The sequence below is a fragment of the Heteronotia binoei genome, chromosome 5 (genome assembly GCF_032191835.1).
Source record: "Heteronotia binoei isolate CCM8104 ecotype False Entrance Well chromosome 5, APGP_CSIRO_Hbin_v1, whole genome shotgun sequence".
NCBI lineage: Eukaryota > Metazoa > Chordata > Lepidosauria > Squamata > Gekkonidae > Heteronotia > Heteronotia binoei.
In genome coordinates, this window is record NC_083227.1 from 18,430,640 (window position 1) to 18,448,773 (window position 18,134).

The 18,134-nt window shown below is 50.2% G+C and overlaps 1 protein-coding gene across 1 annotated transcript in view; it reads left to right on the top strand.

Annotated features, from left to right (window-relative positions):
- Positions 1-6,729: 6,729 nt before the first annotated feature.
- Positions 6,730-18,134, top strand: part of NOTCH4 (notch receptor 4) — a 49,989-nt gene continuing 38,584 nt past the window's right edge. The window contains exons 1-5 of the mRNA XM_060238956.1: positions 6,730-6,931; positions 10,296-10,371; positions 12,286-12,554; positions 14,223-14,561; positions 15,653-15,775. Coding sequence (XP_060094939.1) covers positions 6,862-6,931; positions 10,296-10,371; positions 12,286-12,554; positions 14,223-14,561; positions 15,653-15,775 — 877 coding nt within the window. The 5' untranslated portion in view covers positions 6,730-6,861. The remainder of the gene's footprint in view (positions 6,932-10,295; positions 10,372-12,285; positions 12,555-14,222; positions 14,562-15,652; positions 15,776-18,134) is intronic.

The following is an 18,134-nucleotide window of genomic DNA, read 5'->3' on the forward strand; positions in this document are numbered from 1 at the left end:
GATGGGGATATATGAAAGGGCAGTAAAACTAGCCAGTAGGATTGCCAGCTACCGGTTGTGAACTTCATGTAGATTTTGGGGTGGATCCCAAAGAGAGCCAGTTTGCTGTAGTGGTTAAGCATGCAGACTCTTATCTGGGAGAACCGGGTTTGATTCCCCATTCCTCCACTTGCACCCGCTGGAATGGCCTTGGGTCAGCCATAGCTCTCGTAGGAGTTGTCCTTGAAGGGGCAGCTTTCTGTCAGAGCTCTCTCAGTCCCACCTACCTCACAGGTGTCTGTTGTGTGTGGGGGGGGAGGTAAAGGAGATTGTGAGGCGCCCTGAGATACTGAATGAAGGGTGGGGTATAAATCCAATATCATCTTCATCATCATCCTTGAGAGGATGGGATCTGGAGAGGGGAGGGGCCTGAGCATGGGATGTGCCTGCAAAGTGCTGTCAAGCTGCAGATTACTTATGGCCAGGGCTTTTTTTGTGGCAGGAACTCCTTTGCCTATTAGGCCACACCTCCCTGATGTAGTCAATCCTCCAAGAGTTTACAGTAGGCCCTGTAAGAAGAGCCCTGTGAGCTCTTGGAGGATTGGCTACATCAGGGGTGTGTGCCCTAATATGCAAAGGAGTTCCTGCTACAAAAAAGGCCCTGGCAATCCCAGCATGGGACTTCCAAGTCAAATGAGAAGAGAAGGTGGCTTGCCATTACCTTCTTCTGCACTAGGGTTTTGGTGGGGAATGAGAGGTTACTGGATCCAGAATGGGGAACTCCTGGAGATTTGGGGATGGAACCTCAGGAGGACAGAGACCTCAGTGGAGTACAATGTCAGAGAGTCTACCCTCCAAAGTATTTAGAGAGCCAGTCTGGTGTAGTGGTTAAGTGTGCGGACTCTTATCTGGGAGAACCGGGTTTGATTCCCCACTCCTCCACTTACAGCTGCTGGAATGGCCTTGGATCTGCCATAGCTCTGGCAGAGGTTGTCCTTGAAAGGGCAGCTGCTGTGAGAGTCTTCTCAGCCTCACCCACCTCACAAGGTGTCTGTTGTGGGGGGAGAAGATATAGGAGATTTTAAGCCGCTCTGAGTCTGATTCAGAGAGAAGGGCGGGGTATAAATCTGCAATTCTTCTGTTTTCTCCAGAGGAACTGATCTCTGTAGCCTGGAGGAAAACTGAATGGACAGGAAGCGGCTGAACTAAAGAAAGAACTTAACATATCGATCTGTAATAGCTAAATCTTTCACTGTTGAACTTTGTTAAGAGAATTAAAACCACCATCCCCTTTCCCACCAAAATTCAGGCCCATTTCTCTTGACTGAGCAGGGATGATGGAACGATTAGGATTTCTGTGTCTGCTTGATTTGTGTGGACAGTCACATACCTAAGACCACCAAGGGAGCTTTACCAATGAGCCAGGATTTGAATCTGAGGCTTCTACATAAAAATGAACTATTTCGCTCTTGTACTGCCCTTGTCTACAGCGGGTGGATTTCTGGCTTGCTGCTGATCTTTCCTGTTTACACAGAAGGAGAAGAGATTGGATTTATCTCTCTCTCGGCTTGGCTTCGCGAACGAAGATTTAAGAAGGGTGCAATAGTCCACGTCTGCTGCAGGCTCGCTGGTGGCTGACAAGACCAATGCGGGACAGGCAGGTCCGGCCACAGTGGCTGCAGGGAAAAGTCTGATTTAGGGTTGGTGCTGTAGCAGTGCGATTCTTCCTCAATCTCTTTTTGTCCTCAAGACCAGCTATGCGTGCGTTCTCAAAGGAAGAGACAGCCTGGTGGACGGTGTGCCTCCATGCTTTGCGATCTGAGGCTAGGTCAGACCACTGGTGATGGTTGATGCGACAGGTGCCAAGGGATTTCTTCAAGGAGTCCTTGTACCTCTTCTTTGGTGCCCCTCTATTTCGATGGCCGGTGGAGAGTTCGCCATACAGAGCAATCTTGGGAAGGCGATGGTTTTCCATCCTAGAAATATGCCCTGCCCAGCGCAGCTGCGTCTTCAACAGCAGTGTCTCGATGCTGGTAACCTCCGCCCGCTTGAGAACTTCAGTGTTGGTCACAAAGTCACTCCAGTGGATGTTGAGGATGGTGCGAAGGCAGCGCTGATGAAAGCGCTCAAGGAGTCGCAGGTGATGACGGTATAAAACCCACGATTCGGAGCCGTAGATGAGGGTTGTCATCACAACCGCTTTGTAAACATTGATCTTTGTGCCTTTTTTCAGATGCTTGTTGCTCCACACTCTTTTGTGCAGTCGGCCAAATGCACGGTTTGCCTTTGCCAGTCTGTTGTCAATCTCCTTGTCGATCTTAGCATCTGAGGAGATGATGCACCCCAGGTAGCTGAACTGCTGGACTGTCTTCAGAACTGATTCACCCACAGTGATGCAGGGAGGGTGATAATCTTCCTGGGGTGCAGGCTGGTGGAGAACTTCTGTCTTCTTCAGACTAACTTCTAGGCCGAATAGCTTGGCAGCCTCTGCAAAGCAGGACGTCATATGCTGCAGAGCTGATACCGAGTGGGAGACGAGTGCAGCATCATCAGCAAACAGTAGCTCTCGGATGAGTTTTTCCATTGTCTTGGAGTGGGCCTTTAGTCGCCTCAGGTTGAACAGGCTGCCATCGGTGTGATAGCGGATGTAGACACCATCGTCCTCATCTAGATCTACTGCGGCTCTTTGAAGCATCATGCTAAAGAAGATCGTAAAGAGAGTTGGCACGAGAACGCAGCCTTGCTTTACACCTGTGCCTATTGGGAAGGTCTCCGAGAGGTCGTTGCAGTGTCTGACTTGGCCTCGCTGGTCTTTGTGTAGCTGGATGATCATGCTGAGGAACCTTGGGGGACATCCTAAACGTTCCAAGATTTGCCACAGGCCTTTCCTGCTAACGGTATCGAAAGCTTTGGTAAGGTCGACAAAAGTCACATACAGAGCCTTGTTCTGTTCCCTGCATTTCTCTTGGAGCTGCCTGAGAACAAATACCATGTCGGTGGTGCTCCTGTTAGCTCTGAAGCCGCACTGGCTCTCTGGGAGGAGTTCTTCTGCAATGGCGGGCACCAGTCTGTTCAGGAGTATTCTGGCAAGGATTTTGCCTGCGATGGAGAGCAGGGTTATCCCCCGGTAGTTGGAGCAGTCTGACTTTTCCCCTTTGTTCTTGTATAGGGTGATGATGATTGCATCACGAAAGTCCTGTGGTAATTTGCCTTGTTCCCAGCAGGTGACAAGTACTTTGTGAAGTGAGCTATGTAGTACTGTGCCCCCATGCTTCCAGATCTCTGGTGGAATTCCATCAACTCCTGCTGCCTTGCCACTTTTCAGTTGCTTGATGGCTTTAACAGTCTCTTCTAGAGTGGGGATCTCATCCAACTCTGTTTTCATTGGTTGAAGTGGGGTGAGGTGAATTGCTGAATCTTGAACTACGCGGTTGGCACTGAAGAGAACCTGAAAATACTCCGACCACCGGTTCAGTATGGATGCCTTGTCTGTGAGGAGCACTTGGCCGTCTGCACTACGCAAGGGACTCTGAGCCTGATATGATGGACCATATACTGCCTTCAGGGCTTCGTAGAACCCTCTTAAATCACCAGTGTCTGCACACAGCTGGGTTCTCTCAGCAAGCTTGGTCCACCACTCATTCTGAATGTCTCGAAGCTTGCATTGGAGGTTGCTACATACAGCGCGAAACGTTGCTTTTTTCCCAGGACAGGAGGGCTGAGCAAGATGTGCTTGGTAGGCAGATCTCTTTTTCGCCAGTAAATCTTGGATCTCTTGATTGTTCTCATCAAACCAGTCCTTGTTCTTCCTTGTGGAGAACCCGAGGACTTCAGAAATCTGCAGAATGGTAGTTTTTAGGTGTTCCCAGAGTGCTTCTGGAGGTCTGTGGGGCAACTGGGGTCCTCAATTCTTGACTGGAGTTTTGCCTGGAAGGCAGCTTTAACTTCGGCTGACTGGAGACTGCCAACCTGAAACTTCCTCCGAGGGATACCTCCTCTCCTGGGTGTGGGTTTAAAGTGAAGACGGAGATTGCAGCGTACAAGACGATGATCCGTATGACATTCTGCACTGGGCATTACTCGGGTGTGTAAGACATCTCGAAGGTCTCTCTGGCGCACCAGAATGTAGTCGATAAGGTGCCAGTGCTTGGACCATGGGTGCATCCAGGTTGTCTTCAGACTGTTCTTCTGCTGGAAGATAGTGTTGGTGATGGTGAGCTGGTGCTCCATGCAGAATTCTAGCAGGAGGCGCCCGTTGTCATTGCAGTTGCCAATGCCGTGTTTGCCAAGTACTCCTTTCCAGGCTTCCGAGTCTTTACCTACTCTGGCATTGAAGTCGCCAAGGATGATCACCTTGTCCTCTGTAGGGGTCTTCCGTACGAGGTTGTGTAGATCAGCATAGAACTTGTTCTTTTCTGCAGGATCTGCTTGAAGGGTTGGGGCATACACACTGAAGAGTGTTGCATGCTGCTTGTTTTGAAGTGGGAGGCGCATGGACATGATGCGATCTGAGTGACCTGTTGGCAGGTTTTCGAGTTTGGAGGCAATGGAGTTCCTGACCATGAAGCCAACGCCAGAAAGGCGGCTCTCAGCCTTTGACTTACCCGACCAGTAGAGGGTATAGCCAGCACCGTGTTCTTGAAGACTACCTTCCTCAGGGAAACGGACCTCACTGAGAGCTGCTATGTCGATATTCAACCTGAGAAGTTCGTGGGCAACTAGAGCAGAGCGTCGTTCAGGGCGACCACTGTCTACTGTGTCAAGCATGGTTCTGATGTTCCAACACGCAAGCTTTAGTCTTTGCACACTTTGTGAGGCAGGTGCATGTCTTTTCTTTGTTGTTATTTTTTGACCGCAAGTAAGGATGCCCGTTGACCGCGGCTAGCCAACTGGGGTGGAGGAAACGAGCTTTGTTTAGGCCACCTTTTCTAGGCCCCTCTCCATGTGGAGCAAGCAGTGCTGTCCCTAGATAAGGCTGCTTGGTCGTTCAGGGTGCTGCCGAAAAATGCTTTCGTCTCCGGGTTAGCATCAGGCGACCAATACCCTGAACCGCCTACATGCAGGATCGGGACTGCGGCTTCCAGTGGCACCTTCCACCTGCCGTTTCGCCCCTTGCCCATCGCTGCAGGACTTGATGCGTTGTGGGTTGTGTATGTGGATATGCCCTTCAGGCCTGCGCGGAGGAATTTTTTAGGTGAAGCGCAGTGTGCGCGGTACTGGCTCCACCCTTTCACCTGGGGGTCATCTGCCATGGCCCAGTAAGCCGGGACGCCGGCAGCGAGTCCTCCAGGTGGTAGGTGTTACATTAACGAGCTCTATCTGCCCGGGTTTGATGTTAGAGTTTTCCTTCTCTTAGGCTGGCGAGGTTGGTGGGCCCAGCCTGCCCATCCAGTTATACCGCCGGACAATTCAATCGCACCATGACGTAGCAAACTCTGTGAAAAACGGGGGGGACCAGCGAGAAGGTGTTGCTACGGATGCAGTAATGCAGGAGAGGCCATTACAGTGACCATCTGCCAGGCATAGCCAGACAGTGACCACGCGGCATTCACTACACCGGGAGAGGAGAGGCTATGTATTGCGCATACACTTTCCCTGGGGGGATTGGATTTATACCCTGCCTTTCATTACCTGAAGGAGTCCCAGAAAAGCTTTCCCTCTCCTCCCCTCCTCTCCCTACAACCAGGGACAGCGCGTGGGAGTAGGTGGAGTAGGCAGCTGCCAAGGGCACCCCCTTACTCCCCTACACTCTTTGGAGGCTTCCTTGGAAGCCTCCGAAGAGCGCAATGTTTTAGTGGCACCCCACCGCTTTCAACCCAAAAGCGACTGGGCACCGCTAAAATACAATACTCTCCAAAGAGGTTGAAAGTGGCTGAGCGACGCCTTCACGCAAAGGTGCCACATGGCCGCTTTCAACCCAAAAGTGGCGGGACACCACGAAAATGCCGCACTCTTTGGAGGGTGGTGTTTTTTAGCGGTGCCTGGTCACTTTCGGGTTGAAAGCGGCAGGGCACCACTAAAACGCTGCGCTCTTCAGAGGCTTCCAAGCAACTTTGTATTAAGGTGCCACTTGGCCGCTTTCAATTCAAAAGCGGCCGGTCACCGTTATATCCTGAGCTCTCAAGGTAACCCTGCACGATGATGTCACTAAGTGATGTCACCGTGGCGCACGTGCGCAAAATTGACCAGAGCTGGGGGGGGGAGGTGCGGTGCCGGGGGCTGCCTGGAGTGGCAGAACCCCACGCGCCGGGCCTGCCTACAGCAGACACCCGATGAGGTAGGTGGGGCTGAGGGAGCTCAGAGAGAACTGGTCTTGAGGGAACAGCTCTGAAAGAACTTGTGATTGGCCCAAGGTCACCCAGCTGGTTTAATGTGGAAGAATGAAGAATCAAACCCAGTTTAACCACCACACCACTTACACCAAACTGGCTCTGCAAGTTGCTGCTCTCTCGCTACATCAGATCCTCTCTGGGCTTTTTTCTTTTTCTTCGGGCGTCTGTGTCCCCTCTGGATTCCTGTGCCCTCCTACCAGTATTCCCCACCCTTTCTTTTTCTTTGTCTTTTAAACGTGTTGAGAATAGTGCCCTGGGTAACAGGAAATCTTTCTCCTCCCATGTATTGTGTGGCGCAGGAAACCTCCCACAATGTAGTCCGGGGACAGCAGGATGTGCCTTGTTCTTGAGGTGGGTGTGGGTGGTGTGACTGAGAAGAATCCCTTCAGGCATATTGCCTTGTCTGTGGCACCGATAGGGGGGACTCCCTGGGTGGGGGGCATCCAGGGGACATTCCTTCATCGGGTTCTTCCTGACCGCTGACCTTGGGCCCCACACCCTGCTTCGGACGGGGGGAAGACCACTCCTGGAACTGAACGAAAGGAGGGGGATGGACCAAGAGGGCCTTCAAAACAGGATGAAACATCTGCTGCTGCTGGCCTTGATTCCATTTGCTCGAGGTAAGCATAGGTAGGACGACAGGTGGGACGGCGTGGATCCTTTGTGGCGGTTGGTGAACCAGGCCAGCTTCAGCCGTATCTTGTCACAGTTTGATGTGAGAGCCAGTTTGGTGTAGTGCTTAAGCGCGCGGGCTCTTATCTGGGAGAACCGGGTTTGATTCCCCACTCCTCCACTTGCACCTGCTGGAATGGCCTTGGGTCAGCCATGGCTTTCGTAGGAGTTGTCCTTGAAAGGGCAGCTGCTATGAGAGCCCTCTCAGCCCCACCCACCTCACAGGGTGTTTGTTGTGGGGGGAGAAGATGTAGGAGATTGTAAGCCTCTCTGAGATTCAGAGCATAGGGTGGGATATAAATCCAATATCTTCATCTTCTTCGCAGTGGTGTGAGCTGCAGGAATCTGCCAGGAAAATTTTTTTGCATAGCACAAAAGCAAGGGTGGGTGGGTTTAGAACATTCACATTGGTTTGGGTCAAGCTGCAACCACTAGCTGAGAAGTTAGCTTGCTATCTTTGGGGTAACGTCTGTGTTGACTCATGCACAGCAGTGCCTGTCTGGGCTTGCCAAAAAGCCATGGGTGTGCAAAGCTTTTGCTGGACGCTTGTGTGTAATGTTGCGCATATGCGAAGGGGTGCATTTAATTCCGCATGCATGCAAATGGGACATGAGAAAGAAAGAATGCGTTGCTTTGCACATGAATGGAACTAGTTCTCCCCTGTTTTCCCTTGTCCCGCTGTCTGAGGTTCTCAAGAGGGACTGCGGCTCAGCGGTGGAGCCTCTGCTTAGCGGGCAGAAGGTCCCTGAGCCAGTCCCCAGCACCTCCAGTCAAAAGGACCAGGCAGAAGGTAACAGGGCAGCAGGGCTGGCCCTGGTCTGTCTGGCACCCTAGGCAAGGCTAACTTCTGCTGATAACATCACTGAATCACGTGGGGGAGCACCCGATTCGACACCCCCAGAAGGCCAGAGCCCTAGGCAATTGCCTACTTTGCCTAGTGGCAGAGCCAGCCTTGCGGAAAAGACTTCAGCAAGAGACCCTGGAGAGCTGCTGCCAGTCTGAGGAGACAAGACTGACCTCGACGGACCGAGGGTCCGATTCAGTAGAAGGCGGCTTCATGCATTTACAAAGTTCTTTGAGCTGTGGATGCCAGAGGTTTAGCCTGGGACCTTCTGAACGCCAAGCAGATGCTCCGCTACTGAGCTGGGGGCTTCCCCTTACACTGACTTCTCAGCCTCGGCCAAAACAAACATCAGGAGATCTGTGAATGGGCCTCCTTGGTGCTTTTAAAAGGGAAACTGCCGGGTCTGTTGGTTGGTTATCAGTGCTACATAGGGGAGGGCAGGCAAAGAGAGGGCACCCGCCTCCCTCCACCCGCCTTTCGCGGAATAGCAACCACAACCAGGACAGTAACTTCTGATCAGCAAAACTGTGCAAAGGTATTCAGTCCCCTCCCTGCCACGTACAACAGATCTTAGCTGAATCAGGCCCCTTTATGGCTACCCGTTGTCCTTTTAAAAATGCTACAAAGATCATGTATTCACGTATTTCTACTTCACGGGCAGAAAAGAAGGTAGTCAGTTTGTGTCTGGGCTATATAATATGGAAGCCCAGGAGGTCTGAAGACCAAATGATCCTTCATGCTGAGTCATTTGGCTTCATAAGGCAAAGGGAAATGCAATTTTGGGTTGTATCAACAGAAGTACAGTGTCCAGATCACGTGAAGTGATGGTATCGCTTTACTCTGCTCTGGTAAGACCTCACCTGGAGTATTGTGTTCAGTTTTGGGCACCACATTTTAAGAAGGATATAGATAAGCTGGAATGCATCCAGAGGAGGGTAATGAAGCTTCCTTGGGAGGTGGTGGGCTCTCCTTCTTTGGAGGTTTTTAAACTGAGGCTAGATGGTCATCTGACAGCAATGAAGATCCTGTAAATTTAAGGGGAGGTGTTTGTGAGTTTCCTGCATTGTGCAGGGGGTTGGACTAGATGACTTAGAGGTTCCTTCCAACTCTATGATTAGGGGAGGGACTGTGGCTCAAGGGGAGGGACCGTGGCTCAGTGGTAGAGCATCTGCTTGGGAAGCAGAAGTTCCCAGGTTCAATCCCCGGCATCTCCAACTAAAAAGGGTCCAGGCAAATAGGCATGAAAAACCTCAGCTTGAGACCCTGGAGAGCCGCTGCCAGTCTGAGTAGACAATACTGACTTTGATGGACCAAGGGTCTGATACAGTAGAAGGCAGCTTCATATGTTCATATGACTTGAATATCCCTGCATATAAACAATAACAATATGGGGAGATGGACAGGTTTGATTCCTTCTTCCTTGATATCCTTGTTTTTCAAGTACAGGCCTTTTTTCCTTTGTTTGCTGGGTTACCAACTTCCAGGCAGTGGCTGGAGTTGTCCTGAAATTATAACTGATCTTCAGATGACATTCCCTTGGTGTTCCCTCCTTCCTAACCATTGTTTTAATTGCTGGTTTTTAAAAAATGTATTTAAACTATCTTTTTAATTGTTTTCATGATGTGTGTGTGTGTTTGGGGGGGCTGATATTATTGGTTTTAACATATGGTTTTATCATGTATATAGAGCCCCGTGGTGCAGAGTGTTAAAGCTGCAGTACTGCAGTCCTAAACTCTGCTCCTGACCTGAGTTCGATCCCTGGTGGAAGCTGGGTTTTCAGGTAGCTGGCTCGAGGTTGACTCAGCCTTCCATCCTTCCGAGGTCGGTAAAATGAGTACCCAGCTTGCTGGGGGGAAAGTGTAGGTGACTGGGGAAGGCAATGGCAAACCACCCCGTAAAAAGTCTGCCGTGAAAACGTTGTGAAAGCAAAATCACCCCAGAGTCAGAAATGACTGGTGCTTGCACAGGGGACCTTTCCTTTCCTTTTTCCTTTATCATGTTTGTTTGAAATTCTTAGCCAGCTTGGCAGCCCTTGTCAGGTCAGAAAGGCAAATTGCAAATGCTGTCAATCAGTTCAAATGCATCAATAAGAGATCAGCTCCCCTAGAGGAAATGGCAGGGTCACAGGGCAGTGCTTTCACACATGCTAAATAATGCAATTTCAGTCCACTTCAGCAGCTGTTCTCGAGTGGATTTGGCCATTTCACACAGTAAAATTCAATTGCAAAGTGCATTGAAAGTGGATTGAAAATGCATTATTTAGTGTGTGTGAAAGCACTCCAACAGTCTGACATCACACCTCAGCTGTGCTCCCTCCCCACCCCCACCCCTCTTTCCCCAGGCTTCACTGCTAAATCTCCAGGAATTCTGCAAGCCAGAGTTGGGAACCCTACTTGTTTGGCACAGATGTTTGCAAGAGCCAGGCTACTTCTTAACTAACATGCTCAGTCTTTCTGTCTCTCCTCCAGGTCTTTCTTGCTCACAAGACCCCTGCAAGAATGGAGGAAGCTGTTTGAGCCATCCCAGCAGAACCATCTCCTGCCTGTAAGCCTGTAACAAGATTCCAGTTCTTCATTAGCCTTATGACCAGGGTTGTTTTTGTAGCAGAAACTCCTTTGCATATTAGGCCACACACCACCGATACAGCCAATCCTCCTGGAGCTTCCAGTAGGCCCTGTAAGCTCATGGAGGATTGGCTACATAAGAGGGGTGTGGCCTAATATGCAAAGGAGTTCCTGCTACAAAAAAGCCCTGCTTTTTGACTATTTCAGTTTGGGGATAGACCTGGTAGGACAGACAGATAATCAACAGGTGCAGATTTCTTCTTCACTACATCCCCGTATACTGAGTAAAGCTGCATGTCGTTATTTAATTATGAAAACATTTGTGTCTAGCCTGTCCTCATGGTACAATGTAGCTTATAATTGTGGTATATTTATGGTATACAGGGCTTTTTTCATAGATAAAGCCCAGCAGAAGGAACTCATTTGCATATAGGGTTGCCAATCCCCAGGTTGGGGGGGGGGAGAGGTCACTTGTAGGATAAAGACCGCACAACTGGAGTTATAGTGACCGAATAACTAAGAATGTATTGAAACAAAATCATACAAATATGTTCAATAGAAGACTAAATAGCAATAACAAGTCCCCGAAAGTTTCACACTTCCCTCAAAGGAGTCCCAATGAACAGGAGGTCGACTCGGTTATTCCTGCTTCGAATCCTCTTCTCGCATAGGGGGCTCCAGCCACATCTCTCAGCCAAAGGCAAAAGCTCAGGAAAAATATCAGAGTGTTTCTGATGCATCAGTAAGTTGCAAGAAGCTGCAAACCCCACAAGATTCTTTTTCAGTGCGTCCAAAGGCTGCACATAGAATTCCCAGTGGACAAATTGGACAGAAAGTCTCCGGTAAGATTTTGAAAAGGCGCTAAACTCCAAAAGGCTCAAGGCTTTGCTTGTGCTGTTTTAATCCCCAGGCGGGGGCAGGGGATCCCCTGGTTTGGAGGCCCTCCCCCCACTTCAAGGTCGTCAGAAAGTGGGGGCAGGGGAAAATGTCTGCGGGGTACTCCATTATTCCCTTTGAAGACCGATTCCCATAGGGTAGAGAAGGAAGAGAAGCTTGGCTCAGTAGCTCTGCTGTACGATTGAAAGAGCCTGGCAATACAAATTCTGCCTCCCTCCCCTCCTTCCTCCCCAAGGGAGGAGCCCCAGCCGATGGAGAAAACAGAGGCTCTGCTCTGTAGCTCCTGTGCGATTGAGCAAGCCTGGCAAAGCAAGCTGTGATGCAGAAGGAAGCAAGAGAGAGGGAGAAGGAAGCAAATGACAGCCAGTTGCTTGGGGGCTTCATTCGGCCCCCCAGGCCACATGTTTGACACCTCTGCCCTAAGTGGTGGGATAGCCTGATGACTGGAGAGGGCAGGGCTTTTTGGTTGAAAAAGCCCAGCAGGAACTCATTTGCATATTAGGCCACACCCTCTGAAGTCAAGCTAGCTGGAACTGCGTTCCTGTGTGTTCCTGCTCAAAAAAATCCCTGGGAGAGGGCATACAGGGATATATGAAAGAGAATGGCCCTTCAGGTACGTGGATCCCAGGTCATGAAGGGCATCTCCTGAATTTGCACTCATCGTTTAATCGGGGTGGGAGACTGTTCCAGGGATTCAACTGGTACAGTATCTCCATTGGGGCGTCATCTGGCTATCTCTGTTGAATTTCGGCCCATCATCACACAGCTGAATGAATCCCACGTATCCGGGAGAAGTAGGACATTCACACCAGGGACTGTGAGACTTCCAGGAAACTGCATTGTTTTAAACAATGAGTTAAAGGCAGCCTCTTACTTCAGTGGTATTTTTACTGTGTTCCTTTTATGTTTCTTTTCTCAGGGCTGAGTTCTTGTGGTGTCCAGCAATGTTTTTCACCCTTTCCTCTCTTTTTTTCATTTTTGGTTTTTGCCTTGCCAGATGCCTTCCCGGCTACACGGGAGAGCTGTGCCAGTTTGTGGACCCCTGCACCCCCGGGCGCTGCCAGAACAGGGGCACCTGCTCCCTCAAGATCCTTCAAGCCTCCAGCCCCCCGGCCTATACTTGCGTGTGCCCTCCTGGGTTCACCGGGGAGGAATGCCAGGGGGTGGTTGGAGACCCATGCTTCCCTTCGCCCTGCCAACATGGAGGAAGTTGCCAGCCACTCTCTGGAAACCAGTACCGCTGCCAGTGTCCAATTGGATGGACAGGTAGGCCAGGAGAGAAGCACAAATTCCTGCCTACAATAAACATACATTGGAGCGGCCTTATACTGAATCAGACCTTTGGCCAGTGCCAGATTAAACCCTGTGGAGGCCCCTAGGCAGTCAAAATCTTGCAGGGGGGTGGTGGCCCTTGCAAATTATCTCAGAGTTGGAGCGCCTGCCCTGCCCCCACTACAGCCACTTTCCCCCACTGTGGCCCCCACTACAGCCACTTTCCCAAAAGCCCCTTTGAAAAAGCCGCGGGGGAGAGGCACAGAGAGGCAAACTTGGTGACGACGCCAGCAGCAGCCACACCAGGCAAGCTGGGCATCAAGCAGCTCAGTTGCTGGCTGCATGTAGAGGCTGGGAGGGCTGCAAGTAGGGGGGAAAGCCAGCCCAGGGCCCCTAAAGATGTGAGGGCCCATAAGCCAGTGCTTTCTTGGCCTAATTGTTAATCCAGCCCTGCCTTTGGCAAATTAAGATTGTCAGCTCCAGGTTGGGAAATACCTGGAGATTAGGGGGGTGGAGTCGGGGGGGGGGGGACAGGGTTTGGGGAGGGGAGGCACCTCAGCAGTATATAACGAATTATATACTGCTAATTATATACAAATTAGCCATTCTCTCCAGAGGAACTGATCTGAATTGTCTGGAGATCACTCGTAACAGAGGGGGATTTCCAGGCGCCACCTGGATGTTGGCAACCTTATGGCCCATCAAGGTCAGTCTTGTCTACTCAGACTGCCAGTGGGGTCTTTTGCATCACCTACCACTGGTCCTTTAATGAGAAATGCCAGAGATTTGACCAGGGACCTTCTGCGTGCCAAGCGGATGCCCTCCCTCACAGCCATTTGTGAAAGGGATGTGCAGTCTAATATGGGGCAGGCAGGGTTCTGGGGCTCTGGGTGTTTTGAGTAAGAAAATGGTATTTTTCATGCCATCAATGGGGTCTCATCCACTGAGGCCCAAACTACATGTTCAAGTTTTTGAAGAGAAGATCAGCAATGCCCACTCCAAATGGAGTATTCTGTCCAGGGCTTTTTTTTGTGCATGTACAGGGGTGGAATTCTAGCAGGAGCTCCTTTGCATATTAGGCCACGCAGCCCTGATGTAGCCAATCCTCCAAGAGTTTACAGGGCTCTTTATACAGGGCCTATTGTAAGCTCCAGGAGGATTGGCTACATCAGGGGTGTGTGGCCTAATATGCAAAGGAGTTCCTGCTACAAAAAAAAAAGCCCAGATTCTGTCCATGTGGAACAGCAGAAACAGGGAAATATCTTCTCCCCAGGGTTACCAACTCTGGGTTGGGAAATTCTTGGAGATTTTGGGTGTGGAGCCAGGGGAGGGCGAGGTTTGGGGAAGACAGGGAGCCCAGCAGGGTGCAATGCCATTGAGTCCACTCTCCAAAGCAGCCATTTTCTCCAGGGAAACCCAGTGGAGGATTAGGATAGGCAGGGCATTTTTTGTAGGAGGAACTCCTTTGCATATTAGGTCACATGCCCCTGATGTAGCCAATTCTCCAAGAGCTTACAGGGCTCGTAGTACATGGCCTGTAGGAGGATTGCCTATATCAAGGGGGTGTGGCCTAATAACCAAATGAGTTCCAGCTACAAAAAAAAAGCCCTGAGGATAGGGATAGGATCCACCTCATTGTCTTCTTGTTTGGTGTCTTTCCAGGAAAGAATTGCCAGCTCCGAGACTTCTGCCAGGCTCATCCCTGTGCCAACGGGGGCACCTGCCTCAACACCTACCCATACATCATCTGTCAGTGCCGGCCTGGGTTTGAGGGGCACACCTGCCAACACGATATCAACGAATGCTTCCGGAATCCCAGTCCCTGCCTGAACGGAGGCCGTTGCCTCAACAACATTGGCTCCTTCCGCTGCCTCTGCCCAGCTGGCTCCACTGGTCCGCTCTGCCAGTACCATCTGGGGCCCTGCACCTCTGAGGCCTGCCTCCATGGGGGGACCTGCCAAGAAGTCGGGGAAAGTTACCACGGCTGCCTGTGTGTTATGGGTGAGTGGTGTAGTGGTTAGAGTGTTGGATAGGGTTGCCAATCCCCAGATGGGGGCAGAGGATCCCCCCGTTTGGAGGCCCTCCCCCCGCTTCAGGGTCATCAGAAAACGGGGGGAGGGGAGGGAAATGTCTGCCGGGAACTTCATTATTCCCTATGGAGATTTATTCCCATAGGAAATAATGGGAAAATTGATCCGCAGGTATCTGGGGCTCTGGGGGGACTGTTTTTTGAGGTAGAGGCACCAAATTTTCAGCATAACATTAAGTCCCTCTTCCCAAAATACCCTCCAATTTTCAACAAGATTGGACCAGGGGGTCCAATTTTATGAGCCTGAAAGGAAGATGCCCCTATCCATTATTTCCTATGGAAGGAAGGCATTTTAAAAGGGGTACGGTCCCTTTAAATGTGATGCCAGAACTTCCTTTGGAGTTCAGCTATGCTTGTCACACCCTTGCTCCTGGCTCCACCCCCCAAAGTTTCCTGGCTGTACCCCCAAAGTCCCCAGATATTTCTTGAATTGGACTTGGCAACTCTAGTGTTGGACTAGGACAGGGGTGGCCAAAGCTGCTTAATGCAGGAGCCACATAGAATAAATGTCAGATGTTGGAGAGCCACAAGACATGAATGTCAGATGTTGGAGAGGCACAAGATATGAACATCTGATGTTGGACAGCCGCAGGACAGGAAGGCAGGCAGAGGCAGGCAAATAAATTTGGGGGAAGAGGTGGAAAGAAAGCAACTTTAAGTTTAAATGCATTCTCCAAACCTTGGCTTGGAGAAGTGATTTAAAGAGAGAAATGCCTTCTCCAAGCAGGCCAACAGGGCAATGGGGGTTTCAAGAGCCACACAATATGTGTCCAAAAGCCACATGTGGCTCACTGAGCCACAGTTTGGCCACCCCTGGACTAGGATTTGTGAGACCTAATTGTAGTGATGAAGAAGGATGGTTAAGCTAAAGAGTAAAGATTCAAGACAGCTGTTTCCGTAAAGTGAAAATTCGGAGCAGTGGGTGACCATCGTTCCCAACGAAGATGCCTGCCAGGCATAGAGACTGGTACTGACCTTGCCTCCTCAATGTTTCCCCCTACAGGTTACACAGGGCAGTACTGTGAGGTGGACCCAGATGACTGCATACAGCATCAGTGCTGCAACGGGGGGACCTGTGAGGATGGTGTGGGATCGTATTCCTGCCACTGCCCTCCAGGGTGGACAGGTAAAGAACCAGTTTGTTTATATATACTCTCCTTACACTCTACTTCATCAGTACTCAGACCCCTTTTTAGAGAACTCATAAATACATGCACATGAACAGTATAAGGCAGGGGTGGCCAACGGTAGCTCTCCAGATGTTTTCTTGCCTACAACTCCCATCAGCCCCAGCCATTGGCCATGCTGGTTGGGGCTGATGGGAGTTGTAGGCAAAAAACATCTGGAGATCTACTGTTGGCCACCCCTGGTATAAGGTTTCCAGGTCCCTCCGAGTGGGCAGCCAGGGTGGGTGGGGGTAAGCTTACCAGGAGCTGGAAGTTTCTTTGCATGTTTCAGTGATGTGCCCACGTAACTTTCAATGTGACCCGGAAGTGATGTAGGCATGGCGGGCAGTGCTCTGGTTTGGGGGCAAAAACTCTATGGAAGAATCATAGCATCATAGAGTTGGAAGGGACCTCCAAGGTCATCTGGTCCAACTCCCTGCACAATGCAGGAAATTCACAAATACCTCTCCCTAAATTCACAGGACCAGCATTGCTGTCAGATGGCCATCTAGCCTCTGTTTAAAAACCTCCAAGGAAGGAGAGCCCACCATCTCCCGAGGAACCTTGTTCCACTGAGGAACTGCTCTGTCAGGAAGTTCTTCCTAAGATTGAGCTGGAAACTCTTCTGATTTAATTTTAACCCATTGGTTCTGGTCGTAACTTCTGGGGTAACAGGAAACAACTCCACATCATCCTCTATATGACAGCCCTTCAAGTACTTGAAGATGGTGATCCTATCACCTCTCAGCCACCTCCTCTCCAGGCTATACATGTCCAGCTCCTTCAACCTTTCTTCATAGGACTTTGTCACCCTTCTCTGGGCCTGTTCCAGCTTGTCGATAGAATTAGCTTTTACCATAGAGTTTTTGCCAAAAACCAGAGCGTTACCCCAACATGCCTACGTCCAGGGGTAGAATTCTAGCTGGAGCTCCTTTGCATATTAGGCCACACTCCCTGATGTAGCCAATCCTCCTGGAGCTTACAAGGCTCTTTTTTGTAAGCTCTTGGAGGATTGGCTACATCAGGGGTGTGTGGCCTAATATGCAAAGGAGCTCCTGCTAGAATTCCACCCCTGCTTACATCACTTCTGGGTCACACTGAAGTAACATAAGGCACATCGCTGAAAATATCAGGCGTTCCTCTCTTGTTTTGGGCATAATTCCCACCCTGCTGGCCAGCTGATTTGTGGTGGAGAGGTTGGGCCTGGCAATGGGGGACCCCCAACCCCACTTTGGGGTCTGCCATACCTAGAACAGTAAGGCCTCATCCAGAGCCATGTGACACCTGGAAGTGGCCAAGCTCTGCTCTGAACTGTTGATAATTAAAGGGTAGGACCATGAGGTTCTTCCAGTATCATTTTAACCAAAAGAAGTACTGCTTTCCTGACATTTCATTATCTAGAAGACTGGAAGTTGATTGCAGGATGAATGAGCTAGATCCAAGTCCAGTAGCACCTTAGAGACCAACAAGATGTTCAGGATATAAGATCTTTAAGGGACCAAGCTCCCTTCATCAAATGTATCTGAGCAAATGAGTGCAGAATTAAGTAGGTGTGGTACAGCTTACAGCAACGCGAGTAGGGGCAGGGGTGGAAGTCTAGCAGGAGCTCCTTTGCATATTAGGCCACACACCCTTGATGTAGCCAATCCTCCAAGAGCTTACAAAAAAGAGCCTTGTAAGCTCCAGGAGGATTGGCTACATCAGGGAGTGTGGCCTAATATGCAAAGGAGCTCCTGCTAGAATTCTACCCCTGAGTAGGGGTAAAGGAGCCCTCCTTGGGTTGAAAGATTAAGCATTATAAACACATCCTGGTCAGTTCCCTCAAAGCTGAGTTACTGTGAGCTAGCTCAGAGTTCTTTAGCCTCCAGTTCATGCATTTTTGTCTTAGCACAGGAAAAATGGCCCCAGAGCAAACTAATTTATGCAGTAGCTCACAACTTTAATGCAATTGACTCCTATTTTGTTCTACTACTTCAGACCAACACGGCTGCCTATTTGGATCCAACTAATACCAGTAGCTCACTGAAGTAGAATTTTTGTTCACAAGACTCCACAGCTTAGAGGGGCGTATTGACCCTGGTACTGATCTGCAAAATGCTGGTATTAAAGCAACTCTCACTGTTTGAATTTGGTAGTTTCCACAGATTTTTAAGCAGTTCCAAAAGCCCTTAAGGAGAGAAGGCAGTATGGTATATAGGGTTGCCAATCACCAGGTGGGGGCAGGGGATCCCCCAGTTTGGAGGCCCTCTCCCCACTTCAGGGTCGTCAGAAAGCGGGGGGAGGGGAGGGAAATGTCTGCTGGGAACTCTGTTATTCCCT